This window comes from Cupressus sempervirens, chromosome 10, assembly GCF_028749045.1.
Source record: "Cupressus sempervirens isolate cs-2001-9-10 chromosome 10, ASM2874904v1, whole genome shotgun sequence".
Lineage (NCBI taxonomy): Eukaryota > Viridiplantae > Streptophyta > Pinopsida > Cupressales > Cupressaceae > Cupressus > Cupressus sempervirens.
The window spans coordinates 624,099,171-624,124,939 of record NC_143127.1 but is presented as its reverse complement, the minus strand read 5'-3'; the positions used below and the strand labels follow the sequence as shown (position 1 = coordinate 624,124,939).

The 25,769-nt window shown below is 34.8% G+C and overlaps 1 protein-coding gene and 1 long non-coding RNA gene across 5 annotated transcripts in view; one reads left to right on the top strand and one right to left on the bottom strand.

Annotated features, from left to right (window-relative positions):
- Positions 1-527: 527 nt before the first annotated feature.
- LOC149535388 (uncharacterized) lies at positions 528-20,520 on the top strand. 4 transcript variants are annotated; one of them, XR_016357632.1, is made up of 4 exons: positions 528-900; positions 19,647-19,735; positions 19,982-20,024; positions 20,380-20,520. It is a non-coding gene; the product is annotated as an uncharacterized LOC149535388 (long non-coding RNA). The 4 variants fall into 4 exon arrangements; XR_016357630.1 differs by having other exon boundaries at positions 19,964-20,024; XR_016357631.1 differs by having other exon boundaries at positions 19,898-20,024.
- The window catches only part of RNS2 (ribonuclease 2), a 112,586-nt gene continuing 92,817 nt past the window's right edge, over positions 6,001-25,769 (bottom strand). Inside the window, exons 7-8 of the mRNA XM_089806256.1 lie at positions 6,548-6,709; positions 6,001-6,454 (exon numbers count right to left, since the gene is read on the bottom strand). Of these exons, the coding sequence (XP_089662382.1) occupies positions 6,353-6,454; positions 6,548-6,709 (264 nt within the window). The 3' untranslated portion in view covers positions 6,001-6,352. The remainder of the gene's footprint in view (positions 6,455-6,547; positions 6,710-25,769) is intronic.

The following is a 25,769-nucleotide window of genomic DNA, read 5'->3' as shown; positions in this document are numbered from 1 at the left end:
TACTACTCCACTCCTTGAGTAACTCCTACCATGAAGCTTGAGTGTTACTACTCCACTCCTTGAGTAACTCCTACCATGAAGCTTGAGATGCTGTGAAATTGTGATAAGTGGCATGTGGGTTGATTAAAGAACTAATCAAAGGATGACACGTGGCAATCAAGATGTGGAGGGAAAGGTAATTAAAATATATTATTTTCATTTCATGCTAGAAAGAATTATGTATAGAAGATCAAAATTAAGTGAGAATTAACTAGGGCCCATTGTTGAATAATCAAATCATAGTTGTATATGCATTTTAAATAAACCTGGAGTTTATTATATAGTTTCAGACTACGTAATAAATGAACTATTTTTATGTTTTAAAGAGACACATGTCTTAGTATGGTCTACGACTTCAAATGAGTTCCCAAAGTTTGTTTTTTATACAATTATTATATACTATTGTAAAGCCCTCGAAGAATCGTATCTTATTTTGCAGGTCAATTGTGTGCAGGTCTCAGTGGGTAAATGTTATATTTGTAAAATGGGGGCCTTCTCAAAACCTTATGTTAGTTTTTACAACTTTATTTTAAGTTTTTCGGGAAATGGTTAAGTGGGTTTGTCCAAAACTTGTTTGAGATGTTCTTGTTGGTGTCTTTTTGCCTTGGAAACTAATTGGTGAAGGTTTTGGCAAAAGTGTTAGCAACAAATTTGGCATCTTTTCAACAATTTGTTTCTTCATCATTTGGAGAAATTTTGTTGAGGCAAATGATGGGGATTTGATTTTTAGTTGAAGGGAGAGAGATGAAAGAAGCTTTGCAACAACATTGAATGGAGTTTGAAGAGGACAATTGGCACTATCAGATCAAGTCCAAGTCTCTTCCTCTTCATATGGCTTCTTCTCTTCTTTCATTGTACAAGGTTAGTTCTATGTTGTTTGAGCAAGTTCTCAACCTGGTTTTCCACCATTCTTTAGCATTTTCTCCTTCCTGAGTAGCTTTATATAGTTTCCATAGAGAAAATTAATAGATCTAGGTTTAGGTTCTTTGTTGGGTTTGTTGTATTTTGAGATGTAGTTGCTTGTATGATAGAAGATAGCACAAGTTTTCTTGAATAATACATTCAGTTTCAAATCACTCAATTGTAAGATCTTATCAAGTTTTAGATGAATAAATCAAAGGTTTCTTCATTTGATATCTTGTTAAAAGATGTATGTTCTCTCCTTTGTGCTTTGATACAAAGAATCAATTAAAATGCTTAATGGAGGACAAGATTGATGGGGCTTTTACAAGGATTTTTATAAGAAGGTTGAAACATGAATATTGGTGAAGAATGTTATAAAGCAGCATATCTTAGATCTAATTGTTATCTCAAATTTTATTATGCAATGTTTTGCTTCTTATGACTCCATTACACAAAGAGGATAAGGCACTGATCTTAGCTACAACATCTTGCAATTTCTTGTTATCTGATGTAGGGTTCTTGTTGAACTTCTTTAATCAAAATGATCATTTCCCTTTTTTGTCTGTACAGCTGAAAGGAAGACCACCACTTAGCTTGTGAATTCAAAAGGTCGTGTAAGTAGTTATTACATACCTATTGTATTGCATAAGTATAGAAGAATCAGAGTATCGTCTGCTTTGATTAGATTCAAATCTATATTCTTGCATTGGTGACATTGGTGAATCTAAGGTCTACCAACCTAGATTTTGCAAAGCCTGAAGTATAGATGGATAGTTACCTTATAGTTGGCCCTAGTTCTATTCAAATGCATTCATCATAGGAATCAACTACCCTTAGATGTATTTATTTTTAGCTTCCTGTTTATTTAAACATTGTTAAATCAGGAGCCAATACACCTAGCATGTTACTATCTTGTATCAGGATGTTAACTGATGTATGAGAGAATATTCGAGTGTTGAATCAAAATCACCAAAGTAATTGGATTTCTTGCATGAACAAGGCATTCCCATAGTAATGGCATGCCTTGCATAATCTAATAAATCCTTTGATCTTTTTCTTGACCTTGCATTATAATAGATCTTAAGAATGTCACTCATTTAATGTTGTTTCCATCAATTATTATTAAATGTTATTATAATGAGGATTCCTAGCTTCAACATTCAGTGTTAATGAGACATGATATTTAATGGTCATAATCATTTGAGTTCATGGGTTTAAATAAGAATGCGAATACTAAGTGTTCAGCACAAAGCATTTATATTATCTAATATAAAAGCCTTTTAATGGTGATAATGCAAAGGAAATTGGGCAATGCTACCTTTTCATCTTGAGGGTTTACCATTAAGGACTAATGTTCAATTAGTGCTTGTAAATCATCAAAACTCAAAATGTCCAAAACCTTCACTATTGGATAGTTGAATATGCAATTACACTTGTTTCTAACCATGAGCATTACATGTTCAATCAAATTTTGAACTCAATTTATATTTGCCAATGAAGAAGGTTTATAATTGTACCAAGAATGTATACTTGAGACATCATGTTTCAAATGTCTATTATATGGACACAAACTAAATGAGCTCATGTCTAAGTAGATTACAAAATCAATGTAAGTAGGATATATTTTCTACACGTAGTCAAATTATGATCTTGTCGACATGATTCAACTATGTTGTTTTTGAGTCAACACATTGACCTATGTATCATGAGTATGGGTTCACAAGAACATATCTCTCATCAAAATGAATGGAACATATAGCACTCATTGCATCCAAGTGGTTCACAAGAACACATCTCTCATGAGAATGAATGGAACATACAGCACTCATTGCATCCAAGTGGTTCACAAGAACACATTTCGCATGAGAATGAATGCAAGATTTAGCACTCCTTCCATCTAGATAATGCTTACAAAAGTGAAGCACTAGGCCTTTCAAGGAAGTCGCCCATGTTAGTATTACTCCAACTCAAGTGTGCTTAATCGTAGAGTTTCCTCCAAGATCAAGCCCACTTAGCTTGCTAACTCATTTGCAAAAACTTAAACAAGTGTTGTTTCTTATGAACCATCCATTATAGATCCCATTTAGCACAACACTTGTTGAAGGTTTCACAAATGGGATAGCAAGCTAAGTGAACTTAACCTTCAAGGAAACTCCATGGTTAAGCATGCTTAACTATAATAGTATTGGAATGGGTGAGTATTAAGCATTTCATCTCATGAGAGATGAGTTCTTGTGAACAACTACTCATTTTATATACATGGTCAATAAGTACAACTCAAAAACTACACACTTTAATCCTAACAGCAATATCATAACTTGACTTGCCATTGAAAATATCTCTATTTATCACTTGATGAGCTTTTAAGGGGCTCTATAATGGATGGTTCATAAAGTGAAACATATGTTGAAGGTTTTACATTTGGGATAGCAAGCTAAGTGGGCTTAACCTTGGAGGAAACTTCATGATTAAGTATACTTAGATGGAGTGGTAATAGGATGGGTAACATCCCAAGAAGGTTCAGCGTTTCACTTCTACATGCATAACCTAGATTTAATGAGTGCTAAGTGTTCCATCCATTCTAATGAGATATGGGTTCTTGATTTTGACTCCAAAACTACACAATTGAATCTTGCTAGAATATCATAATTTATCTTGTTGAAAATACCTTGTACTTGTCACCCAATAAGCTAAAGGGGTCTATGAAGGATAGTTCATAAGGCCAATACTTGCTAAACATTTTTCAACAAGGCAAATTATGATATTCTAGCAGGATTCAATTGTGTAGTTTTAGAGTCAAAATCTCAAGAAGGCTCAGTGTTTCACTTCTACATGCATAACCTAGATTTAATGAATGTTATGTGTTCCATCTATTGTAATGAGATATGGGTTCTTGATTTTCACTCTAAAACTACACAATTGAATCCTGCTGGAATATTAGAATTTTTCTTGTTGAAAATACCTTGTACTTATCACCCAATAAACTAAAGTGGCTCTGTGAAGGATAGTTCATAAGGCCAACACTTGCTAAACATTTTTTCTGGGTAGGAAGCTAAGTGGGCTTAACCTTAGAGTAAACATCATTGTTAAATGCAATTGAGCTAGAATTGATGACCTCTTTGGATTGAGCTAGAATTGATGACCTCTTTGGAAGGCTCAATGCTTCATCTCTATTAGTGTCACCTAGATGCAATTGGTGTTGAATGTTTTATCCATTCTCATGAGAGATGGGTTCTTGTGAACAACCACTCATGGTAATTGAGTTAATGTGTTTAACTCTAAAACTCCAAAGTTAAACCCTAATATCAATATCATAATTTGATTTGTGGAAAATATCTCCTACTCATCCCTTGATGAGTTATAAGGGTTTTCTAATGGATGATTCATAAGGTATAACACTTTCCTAAGGTTTTTGCAAATTGAGTAGCAAGATAAGTGGACTTAATCTTGGAGGAAACTCAATGGTTAATCGTGTTAGAGTTGATGTAGCACTAGTATGGGTGATCTCTAGGGAAGGGTCAATGCTTCACATTTGCAAGCATCATTTAGATGCAATGAGTGTTGAGTGTTCCATTCATTTTCATGAGAGATGAGTTCTTGTGAATCACTACTGATGATACATGGGTCAATAAGTTTGACTTGAAACCTACACAATTGAATCCTAGTAGCAATATCATAATTCAACTTGATATGGAGAACATCTCCTACTTATCACTTGATGAGCTAAAGGGACTCTATGATGAATGGTTCATAAGGCACAACACTTGTTGAAGGTTCTGTGAATGGGGCAACAAGCTAAGCAGGCTTAATCTTGGAGAAAACTCTATAGTTAAGCATGCTTGTGTTGGAATAGTATTGCTTGATGGGTGACCTAGGAAGCCTTAGTGCTTCACCTTTGTAAGTATCACCTAGATGCAATGGGTGCTAAGTGTTTCATTCATTCTCATGAGATATGGGTTCTTGTGAACCACAATTCATGATACATGGTCAATTAGTTTTTGACACGAAAAACTACAAAATTGAATCCCAACAGAAATATCACAATTTGACATATGGAAAATATCTTCTACTCATCACTTGATAAGATAAAGGGGCTATATAATGGATGATCCATAAGGTGCAACACACGCTAAAGCTTTTGCCAATAGGGTAGCAAGCTAAGTTGGCTTAACCTTAGAGGAGATTCAAGGTTAAACACTCTTGAGCTTCAAATGTACTAGGATGGGTGACCTCCTCAGAAGACCATGTGTTTCACCCCTGTAAGCATCACCTAAATGCAATGAGTGTTAAGTGTTCCAATCTTTCTCATGAGATATGAATTCTTGTGCACTATTACTCATGATACATGGCTCAATAAGTTTGAATTAAAAACTGCATTTTTGAATCTTGGTAGCAATATATCATTTGACTTGTAGAAGAAAACATCTCCTACTTATCACTTGATGAGCTAAAGGGGCTCTATAATAGATAGTCCATAAGGCACAAAGATTGCTGAAGGTTTGGCAAATAGGGTAGCAAGCTAAGTAGGCTTAACCTTGGAGGAAATACCATAGTTAAGCGCATTGAGTTGGAGTAGTGCTAGCATGGGTGAGCTCGTAGGAAGGCTCGGTGCTTCACCTCAGTCAACATCACCTAGATGCAATGTGTGTTATGTGTTCCATTCATTCTCATGGGAGCTGGATTCTTGTGAATCGCTGCTCATGGTACATGGGTCAATGGGTTTACCTCAAAAATACATAGTTGAATTCTCATAGCAATATCATTATCTAAATTTTATCCCAACAACAAAAAATCATCAATCCACCAGCATGAAGCAACATAGGATATATATTTGCATATTTCATAACTCTAATAGTTTTTTTTTTCCCTGTTCAAAAGAAAACTTGGCAAAAGCTAAGTTATATTAGAAAGCAACACACTAGAGAAAATCATGGAGAGAATTTAATGGTATTCCACAGCTAAGTCACTTCTACACACTATACAGATGTAATATTACAGAACCAAATGGCTTAAAAATACTACAGATAATAACCACTTGAGAATCAAGGAGGCAGTCAATTACGAACAAAGAAATAAATTGTAGAAGTATCCAACAGATCCTCAATGTTTCCTGTAAAAGTACTAAACAAATTATAAGTTGTTTTGTCACAATAAAATTAATAGGTGCAGGATATTGGATCGCCCTCTGATGCACGATGAATTGCCCTCCAGAAAGAAAGAGCAATGCAGAGCAATAGCATCAATATATAGTTCCAGAAAAATAGCATAAAAATTGAAAGGATAATAAGATTATCAGAAATTAGAAACTATAACAGTCTAGTAAAAACTTATGATATGGATATAAATTAAATATAGATTTGCTGTTAATAAACTCTTCAGATGCTTCATTCGATGGTATATTTTCTTGGAATTAAATATATTCAATGTCGGATGGGAAATACTGAGGTATCATGACATGGTTAGGGCAAGATTGCTCATTCTGCCCTGTGTACGTTGAGTTGCAATCTCGTGGCTGATGAAGGCAAAAAAGCAACTTAATGTGAGATACCATGTGAACTAGTAAGACTAATTTACTACAAAACTAAAGAAACAATCCCATTCAAACCTTGAAATCCTTGTAAAAGCAAAGTCGTAGTTCCTCCAGCTGACCATGTGAACAGACAAGAGAAGGTATTGCTCCCACAGCTTTACTAATTGCAGTAACTAAATCGGAAGTTAGATATTTTTTATTGTTCGTAGGAGTAAATCCAGCTGTATTTAATATATCCTGCCACAGTAAGACATTTGTTGTTTATACATAAAATCTCTTGAAACAGACAACCCTTAACAAACAAAATCCAATGATTATACAAGGTTCCCCAGTTCTTGTTTTTTGTACTGGAGTGTATATTGAGTTTTTGTGTGAAGCTAACATAAGCTTTCACAGCAGTTTCTAACATTTTCCATACACAGCCAGGAATTAATGTTTAATTCTCCATTCATATACCCTTTTGGGAAACTTGATACTATCGCTAAACTAAGAAACATACAAAAGCGAAGTGTCAAAAGATATTTAGAACAAGTTCTTCTGAGTCATTAATTTTTAAACTTTGCAATCAGAAAGCAAATAGCACCACGAAGTATAGAATATAAATATCAGAACTGTCCCTACCAAATGGGCAAACTCATGTTTCATTAAATTACAAAGTCTGTTTGAGTAACTTGATCTTTTTTGTTCCAAGTTTTAGAAGCACTAAAATAGTATCCCAAATTCCTGATTTCTATGGCAATGAATTATCCTTGACTTTATTATTGCAAATGTTATATTTCCATAAGGATTCAATTCTGAAATAAAATTACGCAGGTTAAATTAGAAATAAATATAAGAGACCTTAACAATAGGGGTTTATATTCAGACATGCAATGAGAACCAGAGAAAAATGAAAAGTATTTGTGCAATTAAGGCAACCGTGAGTTTCCTTTAGGGTTTTCAAAAGTCTGTCTACATTGAAAGCAATAAGAGAGGACCGATCATAACCAAGGTTGGCTTTGTCTGTATATGAATTTCTATGGCAGGTCATCCAAATGGTTAAAAATATTACAATAACCACTATAGGTTGCTAGTAAAATGTTGAGAAAATGTCTAAACCTTGCTTTTAGCATATTCATAATTATTTATTAATTCACCACTTGTAATTAACCTTTAGTTGTTTTGAAGTTGCTAAATGCAACTGTGACAATTTGAAAGGTGTTTGTCAGTTGTAAGAAAATAGGGAAGTTGAATGAAAGCTTAGAGAAGATAAGGCAGATTTGTCAGTTTGCATGAACACATCACTAAAAGGCAGATAATAGCACAAGTTGGAAGAGGAAGTTCCTTACTTTTGTGATTTAGGCCTAAATGGTTTTTGAAACAATTTGCGATTTGTGGTTTCCTTCGTGCCTATATATATAGTGTTTGAGTTGAAGGAAAAATTAGTTAATTTACAGGTCGTTGAAGCAATAATTTTGCAATGATTTAGAAAGAGAAGTTGGATTAATGTTACTCATTTGAAAGATTAGTACAAGTCTTGGATTTATTCCAGCGTGAAGCTTTTTCCCACAAAGCTTTCTCCAAGAAATTCTTAAATTATGATTTGCATTTTGTACTAACCACCCCTTTTCTGGCCCAATTTTCTACAAACCTTATCACCGATTCAACTACTGAGGCATTATGTCAAACAGTTTTCTTGTTGTCTGAGCATTGAATTTTTTAATGACAAACTGCAAATCTGTTTTTTTCCTTCTTTTCACTGTTTAAAGTTGTTGCATACCGAAGTTCTACTTGCAGGATTAAGTATTCATTGAATGACAAATAACTAAAACATGACGCAGCATGAACTTCAGAGATATAACCAGAAGTGAATATTTAATTTGGGTTATACTCCTAAATAAATTACAATGATCATGCAAGAACGTCCTTGAGTCACTGGCAATCTTGCATCACCCAAAAAATATTTCCTTTTAGTTTTGTTCATGTTTTCCAGTTCTTGTGTTTTTCGTAAAGAACCTTCAATTTGGACCTTTAACCTAAGGGTATACTATGGACATAATGTTCTATCTATGTCTAGGATGGCAGTTCTTTTGGATGCTTCGCACCAGACATATTGTGGATTCTTATTCGGTTTTGTATGTTCTTCACTATTTCAACGATCAGCTGAGTTTTCCGATCTACCAAAACTATTTCCTGATCGGATAAGCTTAATGCCTCACATCATGGTGTTCCTGGATCTTTGGCCAACGTCTCTCTAGGATCACTGTTTATACTTTATCGAGTTGAAGGAGATTCTTATGATTTGGGTCCTGACCTATATTTTTGTATTATGTTTTCTTGTTCTTGGAAAATGTAATTGTTCAGGGATGACTTAGATCTTGCATAGGCTCTATGAGTTCATATATTCAGGCATTTAATTTTTGTTTATGGGGAGCTGGAGGGATTGTAAGAATAACCTATCAAAGATTAGGTCTAGGGTATTGGATCTGATTTTCTGTTGTAATCAGGCATGTATGTTGAAAGTATGTAAGTTGCAGGTCGATTTGATGCAAGTCCTTGATTATGTGATAATGCAAAGATTCGTGTAGCATGTTGGTTCTCTTTACTTGTATCTGAGTTGATTGTTCCACTGTGTTGACTCGTGTTAAAACATGTAGCTTCGGTTCAGACGATATCTCTGATCGTACGAGAATACACACACGCGCGCGTATATATATATATATATGTCAATATGATTTGAATATTGATATGTATATATGCACGAATATAATCTGGATTATTGATGATGATCACTGTATTCAGATCCGACTGTGCATATTTATATTTTGTTTTACATCTGAGATTGATCTCAGTAATGATTGCATTCCATTTTAATCATTATTGATTGCATTGGGCTTTGTTAAGTGTTTGAAACAATTAGTTTTGTTATAACTAAACATCGGGTATAATCAAACACTTGATCGGGTATATCAGTGAATGGTCATGTCTCCACTTGGAGACATGCCCATTCACCCATATACCTGACCACCCTTGTACATATGTTGTTGCCACCCAATATTGCAAGCATCGAAATCAATTAATGCGTGCAGATTGGAGGTAATACAGATATCAAGTTTGAAGAAACTTTTATCATATCTTTGCATTGTCAATATACATATTGTGGAGCATAACAGGTCCTTCATTAGCCAAGATTTAACCTGAAACAAAGAAACCATATATTTATCAGCACTGTCAAAGAAATTTACATTAAACTTTACAACTCTTGCTACATAGTTTGGACCATCTCCTTTGAGGTAACTCCAGCCATGACTATGTCAAGGTGGTATCAGAGCAAGGTTGGTGTTCCTGTGTTAACAGATCAGAGCTCCTAAGCTTGTGAAGCCCTAGATGTGTTGGTTGTGAGGTGGCAGAGTATAGAACTGGCTCACAACTGCAGAGGACTTGTGCAAGAGGATCACAGAGAGGCTGTACCTAGTTGGTGACTTTGCAAGTAAATTACAGCTCCATCAATGTGGAAATACTCATAAAGAAGGCCAATGCAGTTAAGAAATCAACTTCTACATGGATCTGAAGAGTGCTCAATAACAGAAGATATGTGATTTCCAGTGCTCAGAAATACAGAAGAATATCTTTATTTGAATCTGAAATATGCAGTACTGAATACAGACATGAGCTGTAGCAAATTTATTGTCCAAAACACTGATCTATTTACCAAAATCTAGCCATGAATATAAAGGATAAAATGCCCATGCACAGAAAAGACTAGTGTAACCTTCAGCAGCAAATGGACTCTCCTCGCAGCAAGATTACCTACATCCAAGGCAAAATGGTCCTCAAATATGTTGTTCCTATTTCCCTACACATAGGACCCAAAGAGAAGAGGAATACCTAAAACTAAACTCCAATCTGGACTACATTTTTCATTTGTGAATATACAATTTTTAGAAATATTATCAACGGACATGCCTATATATGTGAAATAGGAAATGCTATTGATGTGCTCAGAAATGTTAACTACTATATGAAATACACAGAATATGATCCAAACTCAGACCTTGCCTCCGTGTACAAGTAATTGATAGCCCATGTCCAGTCTGTGAAGCCTCACATCCCAGCTATGGAAGCAAGAATGAGAAGATAAACCATGTTGCTGATTGGGACCAGGAAATAGCAGAAATAATTCAACTATTCTTTTTCTGGAAGCAAATCCCTCTTGAATGGGGTTGAAATGATCACTAAAATGAGCCACAAACTGAAAGGACAAGTTTGCACCATGGCAGACTATGGAACTCTCAGGCACAGAAATGACCTTTGAATTGCCTTTCAATAACTTGAATATAATTCCTGTATACTTAACAAAATTTAAAGCTTCATTTGACCCGTAATGTTGAGAATTGTTTTGTTAATTTGTTAGTGTTCACATGGATAACATTACTAATATGGCTAATAATATAGAATTGTGTATGTTAAATATTAAGTTGTTGAGAAACAACCTAATAGTAAAATATAATTAGTGTTTGTTTGTGAGCTGTTAAAAGTTTAAACAAAAAAATATAGCAGAGTGTTTATAGGAGGTATAATAACCATCTTAATTCAAATTATATGTTGTGAAGAAATATTATTCTATTGTGAGCATTATAATATAAGTGAATAGTTAATAGTAAATATATCTCACGTAGAGATTTAGGAATGAAAATAGGAGGGAGAGATTTAGGAATAAGAATAGGAGGGAGAGAGCAAAGGTGGTTGAACAACCAAGATGAATATAGTGTGAGATGTTAGTGGAGTTGTTGTAGGAGTTATATAACTCATATCATATATTTGTCATAAATAACATTGAATGATATAGAAGAATACTATTATTATGTGTGCAGAGACTTTTTGTTTAATTTTTGCTCATGTCCAGCTGAGCTAGCAATAGATAATTGGAGGATGGAAATGTTGTGAGGTTTTCACACCATTACCCCATTGCAAATGAGGACCCCCCACCCCCCTTGTTTTCACAGGAGTAGTGATCTTATGTGGTCTTTCTTGGTGAAACTTTTCGAGTCTCCAAGTCTTAGGGATGAGTTTGAGAAACTTTGGGCAGCATGGTCCATTCATATAGTTGAGCTTTGAGGTGTGAGAAGGAAAGCAGGACATAGTTATGAGACTTAAAAGGTAAAGAAAAGAATGGGAAACACCATTAAGGGCGACAAGCACGAAAGTTGTTGTCTGAAACAAATGAACAAAGGAGAGATTGTGAAATTCAAAGATTATGAACAAGGCATGAAAGTTGATGGGTAAAATACAAGTATGGAAAGATAGAAATGGAAAATGCAACATTCAGATCAGAGATAAATCTCACCAAACTCAGAAGTAAGGATGATCACCAAGGGTGTAATTTCCATCCAAAATGACCAAGCAAACTTGGGTTTTTGTTGAAAGGATAAAAAGCATGTTCGGAGGAGCTCTAATCCTTTGAGATAATCTTGAGAAAAAGTCAGATTCCAACCTTGTCTCAGGATTCAGTCTTGAAAACTCCAAATTTCCACCATCTTCCTAGGACAAAATCTTGACAACCCCAAATCTATGCCCAGGTTTAGGAGGGATTCAAGGCAAAATTCAATGCCAAATTGATTTGGATAACCAAAATTGTGGATGAAAGAGGGAAATCAACAAAAATATTGAGGTAAATGATCAAAAATTTGAAGATGAAAGTGGATTGAAATCGAATCAAAGTGAGAAGAGGAACATCAAAACAAAAGGCAAAAGGTTGAAGATCCAATTGAATTGATGAAGCCTCGAGGATTTGAAAGATCAAGTGAATGAAATAGTAATCCTGAGACGAGGCCGGTATCCGACCACCTCTTAGGATTCTCAATCTCGAGAATCTCAAAATTCCACCCCCTTCATCATGTAAAAATTTCAAGGGTCCTAAATCTCCACCTAGGCATAAAGACATTTCAATGAAAACTCTCAACTCCAAGTTGATCAAAATGATAAAAAACAAACATTTGAGGAAACTTGATGAAGTTTTGAGGTAGAAGGATCAAAGTTTTGAGCAAGGAATGGAATGGACTTTAATCAGCCATAAATGCAGATTGCTGTCAAAAAAATATGATAAACAACCATGAAATGGAGCTTAGAAGACTAGAAGAGTAGTTTGAAATCAAGGTAAAATTGTGACTAATCCTGACAGGGTCGGAATCCGACCCTCGTCAAGATTAATAACATAGCAAATCTCAAATTTCTGCCATGGTATATTGAGATGGTGAGTTTGGATGTTGACACCAAAATGTTGACCCCTCCTGTTGAATGCAAATTAAGTACCATGAATAAGGTAAGGAAAGAGTTACCATCTCGACATAACGGCGAAATCCACCCCTTGCTGAGATTTTCAATCTTGAGAATCCAAAATTTCTGCCCTCATTTATTGAGAAAATTTCACCTTCTTTGGCATTGTGGTATTGAAAGACAAGAATTCCAAGGTGAAAATCAAAACTATCCTCCCTAATTGGGATCAGATCTTCGATGAGGTAGCAAGGAAATTCAAGCTCATACGCCTAAGAATCAAGATCAAAAGCATGAGATTCAAGTAAAATGGACTAAAATCGGTTGGAGGTCAAGTTCTAGGTTTAAATAGTCCTGAAACTAGGTCAGAATCTGACCTAGTGTCAGGACTCCTGATCCCAAGAACCTAAATTTCTGCCAGTCTATAAGCTCAATTGGATGTTGAAATTAGTTTGTCAATAGATATCTTTCATCAAGTTGAGCTCAAGGGAGTTAGACAAGAGATAAACCCATTAAAATCCAATCGAATGCGGAAGGAAATCAAGGTAGATCAGTGAAAGAATGAAGATTAGAGGTTCAAGTTAGAAATGGGCTTGTTCTAACAAAGGTTGACAATTCATAAATCTGAAATTAAGAACGTTGAAAATCATGCTCGGGTGCTGCTAAGATGGTTTACAAGTTAAGTTTCTTTCACTTAAGCATCATGTTAAAGTCATGATTTGAAAAGATCGTTTTATCTTAACAATACTCTATTTTGTCTATTTTTATCATTTTACCAATTTAAGACAATTAGCTCTTTTGTTTTACAAGGTAACTATGAAGGAAGGAGGGCTGATATGAGATTCACTCATTTGAGCAATTTAGAAGATCAAAACATGGACGGTATGCAAATTCTCAATCATCACACCAACAAAATGGGCGCTACAAGATCGAGTTCAAGGACTTCAAGCAAGAATATGCAAATGTCCAGCCTTCCATCAAAGAAGATCAGGCTCAAAATCAGGTGATCAAAATAAAATTCAAAGAACAAATTTGGCACAAAAATAAAATTAAAAAATCTCAAAATCTACAAGTAGAGAAAATTATCAAAGATCCAGCTATATGAAAGATTTCATCACCAAGGAGATCATGGCCAAGAAAATCAAGATTTCCAAAACAAACAAGTGCAACAAGAAGATGGAGAAATTTTGAGAAGATGAAGCAATTTGGTGATCAATATGTCATCACAATTAAAGCCTTGATGATGTTGAGTATCAATAGATAATTTGTTGTCATCAAAAGGATATTTATTAACTCTATAACGCAAGCATGTTAAGGTGATGCCCCACCTATCTTCAACCAATTAGAAGAATTGACCTTGCATGCATCCAAGCATAGTTAATCAGATTATACCAAGTGGACATGTGGAGTCCACATCATGCCTCTACCTAATCAATTTTCTCATTGGCTCTCGAAAGCATTGTAATTTTCTTATTGGCTCACAAGCTGGTGCCTTCATGTAATTGGATGAGCATTTAATACTTGCAGCAATTACATTATGAAACCCTAATTAGGCATATGCAAGACTATTCTTGGCCCTTGATCCTGAATTAATCTTGTCCTTCCATCGTAATTGAACAACTATCAAAGCCCAAGGCCTCCATATTTGTAACTCATTAAATTGAGGAGATTAAGATTACATTAGAGGTAGAGTAGACTAAGAGGAACTGTTGAAATTGTTGCCATAATTCTATTGAAGTAATTCCTAACTCATTGTTGATCTTCACAGTGGATTATTTGCATTGCTATGGAGTATTGCATGGCTTCTACATTTCCTCATTTAGAGTAGGATTTCGTTTCACGTTGATTAGTAGTGTTTTGTTGAATGGAAGTGATTTTGGATATATCTTTGGCGAACTCGCATAGAGAAAACCACTAGCTGCTTGTTGATTGTAAGTACCCCTTGTGTGGTATAATGCATAAAATCATAAGCTTAACTTTGATTATTGTCTAAATCGAATGGTGATAGTTTGAACATCTTACATCTACCTTGGGAGATTGCACTAGCTTGGTTGGCGTTGATGGCTAAACCAAGTCTAATAGAGTCACAAAGGCATTCATTACTCTTACATTCTAAGAGTAGATTAGATTTCTAAACCCTTAACTCTTTGCAATTGTTTGGTTCGAAGAAGTTAGAGTCAACTTGGTATCCATTGAATAAACAACGTAAGTCCCTTTGTGATAACCAGCATATCATATTATTATAACCGAGTGAAAGTCCACAATAAGAAGGAACCCTGGGGTGTTTCATTTGATCACACAATCTATCTACATAGTTTAGAACATCCTTATTTAAGAGAGAGTTGGAATTTGTTACTTCATCTTGGAATATTGTGTTCAATTCTACATGTTGCAGTAAAGTAAAACTCATATCATCAGAAATTGGTGCTAGATGGAGGGCATTAACAAAGTACATTTATGGAATTGCTTGCCAAATTAATCTAACTCATAACTAGGATGATTTATCCCTTACTTATGGATTGGACACCCACAAAGCAATTACTAATTGGACTCACAAGCTCATTTATCTTATCAACCCAAGGATGTTGTAATGTTCCATTGTGGCAAACTCCTTAAGCTAGTAGCCTGTAATGTTTGTGTTCATACGATGGAGGAGAGAAGTGGTATAGTATGGCTAGGATTGTCGTACGATGCTGGTTTGATGTACAAGATGGTAGGCAAGTCGTACGGTCAGAGATTGCTAGGAGACATATAGTGATTTAGCAAGGGTATGTTGGCCGTACTGTGAGAGGAAAAAATGTATGGTGGCTAGAATATTTGCAACGACGGGGTGAGTATGGGTCATGAGTATGGGAACAAATAAATGTGAGATCTCAATAACCATTAATTACAAATCAAAGAAACATCCAATTGTCAATGCATAGAGATTCACCATAATATAATTTCTCAGTTGGTCCACACACACAACAGACTTTAGAGATAGTCACCAAAATGGCAGAGACATATCACTGTTACATTAGCATAGGACAAGATTTGAGCGAATACAAAGCAGTTGCCAAATGACCATGATTAGCATATATAGCACACAAAGTGAGATATCCAAGTGATACCTTCAACAGCAGAATAGGGTGGCACTAAACCACCAAAACTAGAACAGACAGAATAGAGAGGGTCTTCCACCTTTGGAACTGTAAACAAGTTCCTCAACCTTCAACCTTTGCAAATACAAAGAGAAATTGAAATCAATTCATCCTGAATTAGAGTGCCCAACCATCTCCTTATAAAGGCCTCCAAGAAGCATCTAGAAATTTACAAGCTGATAGTATTACTGATTTTATTACTTCATTAATTTGCTCCTCGTATATTTATTAAATAATAATTAATTAAAGGCCCTTATTATTTTATTTTATTTCTCAGACCAATTAATCAATTAATTTAATTTGATTATGACTCCTCTCTGCCCAAAGCTTGCTTGCCCTCAAGCAATCTGTAATTGAATGTAAGGCCATTAGATCTTAGGGTCCCAAACCAAACGTGCAGGTACAATGGGCGCATTGGCATCAATCTTCTATTGCAACACATTGTCATCAAACCTTTTTTGCGCCACTTTGATATAAACATCACCAAGTTCAGAGTCGCCAAGATTCCGAAGATGCCAATCATAAAAGACATCAATGCCATCGGGATCATCAACCTCTTCTGGAACCTCGTAAAAGTTTTAAATATGCAATGGCTTATTTAAAAACCCATTTTTGAATGAAAAGGGCAAAATATGGAGTTTTTAATATGTATTTCCTTTGGTAAAGCCTGTATGGGCTGATTGTGATCAAATAAACATCGTGTTTCACATGCAAATGCATTTTTAAAACCCTTTTTTAGGCATATAAGTTAATAATAACATATACAAACACTTCACTAAAGCTCGTCAATGGTAATTTTGGGCCACAATTTTCATGCAATTGGGAGTCTAAAGCTTGTTTATTGGTTGGGAAAGCACAAATTCAGTCATTTTTGCACGTAATTGCTTGTCTAAAACGCGTCAATGGATATCTAGGGAAAACACGTGGACACGACATGCATGGTCTTGAGTTTGAAATACTTGTTTTTGAGCTAGGCAAGAAAAACCAGTGCATTTAGAGCATATTTTTGAATTTGTAAAGCTCGTTTTTGAGCTGGACAAAAAAAAATGTTTTCGTTACTCACTGCATTTGAAGTTGTAAAGCCTGTTTTTGGTAATTTTGGACTAAATTGACTTATCCAAGGATTGAATTTTCTGTTTCAAAGCCTGTATAGGGCATTATTATGCAAAAAAACACAGCATTGAATATGTGAAAATGCATTGGTAAAGCTTGTATTTGGGGTTGAAGGTCAATGACAACTTTATTAGAGATTGTACTCAAGATTCTAAAACCCATTTTTTGGGTATTAAACAAAAAAAAACAACCAAGTATATACCTGCAAATTTGTTTCAAAAGCTTGTCTACAGCATCATTTGAGAAAATGGCATTTTTGGATGCAAATACATCTTCATTACTTGCACGATTGAATCATTCCTTTCTTGTTGCTGTTTTGATGCATTTTTATTCTTAATCATCAACACTTGTCAAGCGTTTGTTCTTGACTCTTAAATGCATTGATTTCACTTGAAGATTTAGTCGATTTTGTTGCCTATATAGCTGCAACTTTGAAGAGTTTTCCTAAATTTGTAATCATCAAGGATTTGGGAGGACTTCATCAAAGTTTTGAGTCTTCTCCATTGCATTTGTAATTTCTAAGAAAGACATGCTTTCTTTTTTGAATCTTTCTAGGTGCAATTTAGAGCTTCTTTTGTTTTGTTTATGTTTTTGTATATATTCTTGTTTTTATAAATCATTTTCATATTTGCGTGGTCTTTTGAATGAGAGCATTGGTTTTCAAAAAAGAAGCAAGTACTTCCCCTTGCAATGCAGCTGCAATATAAGCTCTTCCCGAATGATTCACATAGAGATGCAAGTTCTTCCTAAAAAGAGAAAGCTCCAGACACTCATTTCTCTTGCATATGCAATCAGGATTAAAAAGTCATTCGAAGTAATGAACTACTCCAAAGAAGCAAGCCACTTTTCCATCATGCAAATACAAGTTAAAAACCCACTCTCAAGTGCATAACATATGTTTTCCATGCTTTTACCAAGGCTGCAAATTTGGCATAAAACTTAAATTTATGAGCTTTAAAAAAACCCATTTATCAATAAATGACTTTCCCATTTGTATATATACACATATGCACCTCATTTCCTTGCTCAAAGCTTGTTGTCCGCACATATGCAATTTTTCTACAAAACCTCGATTTTCATCTTTTCTTCCACCTAAATAGTTGATTTCATTTTCTCCACCCTTTATTTCTCGAAGGTCTTCCGCTCATATCCTATATGCTTACTCTTCCAAATCTATAATATTTTAGCTTCAAAGATCATGTTATGGCTTTTTTTGGTAACTAAAGAACGACAACACAATGTAGTCCTACAAAGAAAGGGATAAAAGATGGAATCATTGCAGGCGGAGAATGCTTTCAAGACAGAAATGGTCATGAAAAGGTACTTTCTAAGGAACAATCATTATGATGCAAAACAATCAAGGATGCGAATTCATATTCTAGTTCACAATCTTTTTTTCAAACTTGACTACTTCAAACACAAAGCATCTTATAGCAGCATAAAGACTAACAAAGGGTGATGCAAATAGATGTTGTGTCTTGTCAGACACTTCGGATATTTTCATTATGCATTTTGTAACTTTATAAATGACAAACAACATGCAATGTAAAAGAAAGATGTAATTGCATGTGAGTATCACGTGCAAAGCTATAACATGCACTAGTACATTTGCACTTGTTTTTCTACCAAAATTTTCGACCAAAGCTATGAATTCTTCTTTTTCTGTTTTTCATTCCTGCGTTGGTCACAAAAAAAAATTAATTGCCCAATTTGGTTGAAATTTCGACCAACTTAAGTTTTCCCAAGTTGGTTGAAATTTGACCAACTTGAAAATTGCATTATGAAATTATAAAAAAAATGACCTTATTTTGAAAATTGCACTGGGGCTTCATTCGCGCGGGCAGTTTTTCTAGGGCTTCATTCACGCGGTTAGTTTTGCTAGGGGTTGTTTCGCGCGTCAAGTAGCAATTTTGCTAGGGCTTCTTTTCCATAATCATGATCCTCATCTTTGTTTCAGGTAATAAAGGATAATGCTGCAGAAGCCAAACATTACAATGGCCGCGAGATAAATATGGTATTTGTATTTGTTTGATAATGCAGAAAAGGTTTGGCTTGAATTCAAGCAGTATGCCATAGGTTCAAGGTGGAGAAGAATACAAATGAGAAGAAATAGAGCTCCTGAAGCTGGAAGTGAGTTAATGACTAAAGTTTGACTTCTCTAAAAGTAGGTCAATGCTAAATTCAATCTAGAGTTCTTCCCTTATCTTTTTGTCATTAGTTAAATTTTTTCATCTTTTTGTTTTATTCCTGTGGGTTTGCATTCAACCATGGGAGATGATGCACGTTGCTCTAGTTTCATTGAATAGTGGATGTTTCTCATTTGGTTTACTAGCAATTGCATTGAAAGATAGATGTAAGTTATTTGGTTGGTTTGATGTTGCATTGAATCATGGGTGCAAATTGCTTATTTTATTGAACTGTATGTTCAATTAAAACCACTTGGAATTTTTTCCCAATTTTGTCCAGTAATATCTAGGAGTTTGTTTATTACTTTTTTTTCTAATTCCAAATGTGTCATTTTTCCTCCCGATTGTGCATCTTTCTTTCTTGATACAGTTTGAATAGATATGCACCTGATCTGATCTTACGTGACTACTATTCTCAAGTTACTCATATTGACCGGGAGTGTTTGAGTCACAATTTAATCGCTTTATATGATCACTTTACAGAGAAAACCCAAGAATTTAGTTGTTAGATGTGGGCATTTATGGAATATCACTGCAACTTTAGCTGGCAAGTCTGGGACTGAGTTAAGCAGGTGAAAAGATGTGTCTTATTTTTTCTTTTGGACAACAATAAGCAATAGAGCTTTTTCATTCTGATTTTCACGCTTATTTTTCAATGATCAATTTTGAACTGTAAACTCAAAATTGAAACTACTAAGGAATGTTGTTATGCTTTTACTTTTAGTGATGTGTAGGTTTAGTCGACAGTCCATTCCTTGAATTCAATGCAAATTTTTAAGAAACTTGTATCCCTGATGTAGAGCTCCCTTGTGGGTCAGGAAGCATGGAAGTTAGCAACGTAAAAATGGTGTACTCCAAGAGGTAATGGATTGAAAAAGTCATTTCCTTTCCCTATTTTTCAGTCCTGTCAATGGACATTGCAGTCCCTTGCAAGTCTTTAATCCACAAGGGTTAATGTTGTTTAAGGTATATAGCTGTGAATCCTTAGTTAAAAATCAAAATCTATGATGTTGGTTGAATTGCATGGATCTTCTTCATATTCTGCTTTGTGGTTTAAAGTCTGAGGCACATGCTAGGTTGTGACTATAATGTATTAATTAGAATTTGACCCTACAAATAACAAGCATAAGCAAAGTGGCCCTAATATATCCTTGAGTGCAGTTGAAGAATGTTTAAGAGTGAAACTAACAATACCTTCTAATATTTGAACTTTCAGGAATCACACTAATGGTGATGTATCAACCACATCACATAACCAGGAATTTTCCGATGATAGGAACACTAGTGGTGAAGCTCCTATGAATGGTGAAGTGTCTCCATGCAATGAAGCTTCCAATGTTAAGAATGTGAAGGAAAATCAGGGAACTCCACATCCTCGAGTAAATTCTGGCAAGAAGAATTTAAAAGAAAATGGATCTGAACCAAAAAGTAGAAGAGGCCGTGGAAAATTTGCAGCAGCTGCTACAGATGTAGGAGGGAGATTGCAGAAGTGCAAGCAACAAAATGGAAAGGAAAATCATGGATCTAATTTAAGATATCAGGAAGAATTAGTGTTGGAACATAAACAGAAGGAAACAAGATTGGATCAAACAATGAAAAAACGAAGACAAAAGCAAGCTTGTAAAGCTGCTTCAGAGACAGGCAAGGATCAGTGTCCAAGAGTTGTGAAAAGGTATTGCTTAGATTCTTCCCATGAAGACATTCTTATTAAGAATTTGCCTTAAGATCAGACATTCCTGCAAACTTTGGAAGTATCACATTAGATAAATAGTAATAGGAGTTGTTATGTTGCCCAGACATAAAATGCTTTCTGCAGTTTTTCTTTGATAGTTCATTGCCAAGGATGCTATGAAATGCTCAAGCACTCTATGGGAAATGCATATCAGAAGGATAGAAAATAAACTTCATTAATAGACTGATTTGCACGAGAGAAGAATTTTCTGAAATTAGTTGGCTCAAAAAAGTCTTTTTCACTTAGTTATTGTTTGTAAGGCACACGCACTCACGCACGCACACACAGATATATGAAATTGACTTTCTTTCCAAATCCCTTTCCACAAAGTGATTGTCTATCATGTCACAGTGGCCCTATTAGTGCCATAAAGTATCTGGCACTGTATGAGTAAAGTCTATGAAATGCAACTGGCTATCAAATATATGTGAATACTTAGAGCATAACTCATCAAACACAAAATTTGGTCATCATTGCAAATGAGTACAAAGTGCAAACTACAAAGTGAATTCTTGAGATTGAGTTTATTGAAGTCTAGTCCCTCTTGGAAAACAACATTTTGATGTTTCTAGCATCCATGCTTTGTGGTCACTAAAATGCTTTCTAACCTTTAAGGAAGCTCTTTTGGAGGCATGTAAGATGTCTAAATATTGTGTTAGATCAGGAATTCCCAATGAATTAAATCTAGTATGCTACTAAAAAGCTAAAATATCTACTAGGTCCAAAATTTGACGTTACAGTTCAAAATTAACACCAATGAAATATAAGGACATACTAGAACAACTATAAACCTGAATTATAAATCTCTCTTGATTCATGTATCCCATTAAATTCCCACAACATTCCCACATCAGGGCTTCTTGTGTAAAGCAACTGGATAAATGGGTCGATTGTAATTGAAATGAAAACACTATTAATTAGTATGGATTCATGGAAAGCTTGTGAATAATAGTGAAATAAGGTTATATCATGTATATACCATGCATTGGAATGTTCTTTTCTATGCCTTGAATTGTGGGGTTAGTATGACTCAATCTATGCATTTTATTGTCAAACAAATGACAAAAATGACTTCATGGTTTTCACTGGATAGTTTTGGTAAATCACAATCTTAATATGACAACAATTTTACCTTGTAATAATAAGACCAGAATCCTCTTCTGTGGTTGACTTCAAAACACCATTTAATAAATTGAGACACTAAATTGTTTTTAAAAAAAAGATACTAAATTGATCTAATGACTGGCAAAAGAGGAGATGAGTCTTTAGATTGTACTAGGATTTACTCATCAAAGAAGTCTTCCAAAATGAAAAAATGTGTCTATACCAAGAAAAGGTAACAAAAAAAATTAGCTTGGACAATCAAGCAATCCTAAATTTTTATGCAACCATACGAATTCCAAAGTGAGCAACCCACTCAAATTCTCTCAAACAAATTGGAAAGCAAGACATATCATATGCATGAAAAACAGGAAGCGGCTTCTTTAAGGTGCCTCCAATTATATGCTACTGTGGAAGGATTTTATCCTACAGTAATGCTAGATTTACACAAGGACTTTAGTGTGCTATGTAAAAATGTGTCAAATCTCTCACATAGGAATTAGAGAGTAATAGTCCATAATGAGAACATTACTGCTGTTTGAGGCAGCAGATCTAAGAAAGGGGGCAGGAGTGTAGTATTGATTGATAGGAACAAGAATGCTAATATAATTATAAATTTATATAAAAATAGAAATATAATCATCCATCTACATACAAACAAATACCAATGCAACAAAGATACCACTAAGTGGGAAATCCGATCTATTCATGTCACCCTTTTTTCTTTTCCTTTTTTATGTTGCTTACAGGCTTTCTTTTGTGAGGTCTTCCTTGTTGTAAGTATGCATTTTCGGAATATAGTCCCATGCAATGTTTCTTCCATCTCTTTTCACGTTTTACTAAACCAATTACTAGGTTCTTTTTGCTCCTTAATGAACTCGACTAAAAAAATTGTTTAGCTTTAGTAGTATACTAAGCCTTCTTAGAGATTGTTTAGTCCAGTTAGCTACAATCTGACGAAATTGTTTTCCCGCCATGGTGGCTTAATTTGGTTCAGAGTCTTGAATGCTGATTTTTGTGCTACTGTAAGGAAAGGTTTTATTTTGACACTTAAAATTTTTGCTAGGAAAAAGAGAGAAAATCATGGAACTATCAAATAACCAAAGTTGTTTCCATCTATAACTAAGGACAATTACATTTGTTCAAGACCTAATGTCTTTACATTTGATATGGGCTTAAGAGGAGATTTCTGCTAGTGGTCATAGCAGTTTTTTGGGTATGAAGGGCATCTTTGGTGGTTTAAGTAATCTTTGGAGCATCCAGATTCCAAAGCACTGATCTTGTTCCTGTTTAAGTCTTCCTTGAGGAAGACAAAAGTGTTTATGAGACTTATGGCTTTCAAAATTTAGAATATGCTTTGTATCATTTTGCAAGCAGAAAAATTCAACTTTGATGTGACCATTTTATAAAAAAATTATAGTCACCATTAAGTGTTTCTGGATTTGATTGTATCGTAAATTTTTACACCAACGTCTCGAATCACACTCTGTGACCCATCATCCGGATGCATATAAGAGAGCTTTACAGCAACATCTTGAATCACACTCTATGACCCATCATTAGGATGCGCATAAGAGAGAGCTTTGCATCAACGTGTCGAATCACACTCTATGACCCACCATCTGGATGCGCATAAGAGAGCACCTTCTCATCATCCGAATGCGCATAAGAGAGCACCTTCCCATCATCCGAATGCTCTCTTATGCACATCCGGATGATGGGTCACAGAGTGTGATTTGAAACGTTGGTGTAAAAATTTACAACACAATCAAATCCAGAAACACTTAATGGTGATTATCATGCATTGTGGAAATTTCTTCTCTTTGTTTGAGAGAATACTGGTTTTCAAAATTTGGAATATGCTTTGTATTATTTTGCAAGTAGCAAAACTCAATTTGATGTGGCACTCTATAAATAGATGATCTCATTTTTAAGGCACTGAATGCTCAATAACTGGTTTGTTAGTTTAGCGTAGAAAATTGAATCCAGGTATGCAAAATAAATAAAATATCATTCCCTACCTAAGCTTCTATGTTTCATATCCAGTATTTGGAATAGAGACACACTCAACCATTATCTTACAACCATTTGTTAAAATATGTCTAGAAGCTTGAACCTTTAGTACTTGCCTCCTGTATGGACATCTACTTTAACATTTTGGGATATTAGTATCTCAGAATTTTATTTTTTTGTTAATTTTATGATGGTTTTGCACACAAATGTGTCTTGTAATCAAGAGTTTACTATTTTCTTGATGTGCTTGCCTTTACAGATACAATGGAATATGACACACAGAATATTAACTTCATAACACAGCCTCCAAGGGACTCTTTTGCAGCTTAAGAACAATGAATTGGTTGTTTCAGGTTTTTCCGCTCTATAAATGCCGAATCCATTGGCAGGGAAAACAATTAATGAAGATAGGATTAAATATCTTAAAAGTAGGTTGCTAACCATTAGGGATGATCTTAAGAAGGTGATTAATGATTAATATGAGCAAAACTACCATAAACAACTATGCTACGAGTATTCAGATGGGAGTGAAAAGGAAGATAATTCCTACGGAATATAGCCTTAGTAAGAGAACATGAAGCCAAAGAAGAAACATATCATTGTGATTGATGAGATGGCAGAGTTTCTTGTGGCAAAACATCTTCAGCTTCTTAAAGAGGAATAGGAGACAATAGTGGCTCTGAACTCCATGCCTTCCCCTCAATAGGTTTCCTTTTGTGTGCTCTTGATCTCATCTAGCTGCAAGTTCTTTGTTATCTTGTAGCTTTGTTTCAGTGTTGTTTTGTTTCTTGCCAATTTGATATTAAGGTTGTTTTCTTATTGTGTTTATTGCAAGATGTGTTACTTCTAGTTGTAGAAGTGTTTGAGCCCTCTCAAACACTGACTCTTATCAGTTAATCAAAATAATAATAATAATCACATGAACGACACTGTCCTTATGTTTCAAGTTTCATATTAATTCTTATATGAAAATAATATTTTATATATCTACATGAACGATATGTAAGTTGATGTCAATGGAGTTTTTAGTTTTGAAAGAACCTATTGTATGTGATTGGAACAAAAACATTTCTAGGTTTGATTCCAAAGCTCACCACTATAAGATTTTGTACAGATCTTTGTTTGAAGCTCTCCTATAAAACAATTTCTTTTGAAAGGCAACATGAAATACCAATTCTTAATCTTCAGTTTCTTCTTTGGACCATGAAATTCCAAATTGAAATTTCGGATAATCCCTAAAATGTCCAATCTACAGCAGCAGATTGTAGGTCCATAGTTTTAGTTTTTTAGATATTACAGTATTGGAACATAATGTGCTTGCTTAAAGAAGTTTGGAAAGAAAGCACTAGCAACCTATTAAGTGTTTTTTCATAGCAGTTCTCAGATACATTTGTGTGGAGTCAGAAATTGCCTACTTTGCATTTTCCAATATGTGGGATGCACTCATTTTAGTGTGTGTTCCCTTAGCATTTTTAGGTTTCATTTTAGCCATTTCTTCAACCTTTATCCCAATAATATAGATGCCAAGGAGGCCAAACATTGTTTTTCTTAATTCTTCTAAATTCTGCAAGGCTGACCCAGCTAAGCTACTAATTTGCATTGGTGTTCTAGAAGACAATGTAATTGTGGCTGGAATGAGTTTTTTGTGGTGTTGCAGTGGTTTGAACTTGAAAGTTCTAACTATACAAGAACATTTGAAAAGTTGGCTCCAGTGGCGCTTTACCCTTTTAAGTGGCTTCTATCTGTACCACCTTCTGATT